Genomic DNA, 806 nt, shown 5'->3' with positions numbered 1-806 from the left:
GTGGTGAGGTCGGTGCGGTTGTAGTCCATGCACAGCGTGTCGGGGTTGCCCTGCTCCGGCAGCCGGTCGCAGCGCATGCGGTCGGGCCAGGCAAAGCCATACTGGCGCATGAGCGGCGCGCAGCCGGCCTTGGCGCGCTCGCACACCGAGCGGCAGGGCGGCAGCGGCTTCTTGTAGTCCTCCAGGCAGATGGGCGTGTACATGCTGCACAGGAAGAACTTGAGGTCAGGCGAACACTGGATCTCCACCAGCGGCCAGAACTGGTGCACCTCCAGGCCCGCCTCGTCCTGCGTGTCGTGGTTGAACTGGTTGGGCATGTAGGTGTAGTTGTAGCCGATGCCCTTGCACAGTGGCACGGTGATCTCCTGGCACGCCAGTTCCTTGGCTGAGGCGGCCGCCGCGCCGCTCGAGCGCTGCAGCAGCGCCAAGGCGGCCAGCAGCGAGGTCACTTCCAACAGGTAACCCCACTCCATGCTGCGCGCCTCGGCCCTGTGCCTTCGCTCTCCAGGCGGCGCGCAGAGGGATACTGGGGAGCTCAGCGAGAGAACCGGAGAGGGGGAGAGCGGGGGAGCTGCCGGGTCTTCCTTCTGTCTCTCCCGGGAGCGGGTGGTCTGCAGATAATCTAGCTCCTTCTCAGGACGCGTCCGCAGGGGCACGGTCCGCCGCTCCAGCAGGGGCCTTCCGGACCTCCTTTCTGCCACTCCAGGGATTTGAAGGCGGCCGTGGGCGCGCGCCACAGTCCCAGAGGGTCTGTTCTTCTCACTCCGAGTCGCGCTCAGCCCTCTCGGAGCAGAGTGGCCAGCCCT

At 66.9% G+C, this 806-nt stretch overlaps 1 protein-coding gene across 1 annotated transcript in view; it reads right to left on the bottom strand.

Annotated features, from left to right (window-relative positions):
* FZD8 (frizzled class receptor 8) overlaps window positions 1-567 on the bottom strand; it is a 2,923-nt gene extending 2,356 nt beyond the window's left edge. Inside the window, exon 1 of the mRNA XM_023511474.1 lies at window positions 6-567. Coding sequence (XP_023367242.1) covers window positions 6-473 — 468 coding nt within the window. The 5' untranslated portion in view covers window positions 474-567. The remainder of the gene's footprint in view (window positions 1-5) is intronic.
* Between the last annotated feature and the right edge of the window lie 239 nt (window positions 568-806).

Source organism: Otolemur garnettii, unplaced genomic scaffold (assembly GCF_000181295.1).
Source record: "Otolemur garnettii isolate 467f Iridium unplaced genomic scaffold, OtoGar3 scaffold00019, whole genome shotgun sequence".
NCBI lineage: Eukaryota > Metazoa > Chordata > Mammalia > Primates > Galagidae > Otolemur > Otolemur garnettii.
The sequence above is the reverse complement of the archived record's forward strand: the minus strand, read 5'-3'. Positions and strand labels throughout refer to the sequence as shown.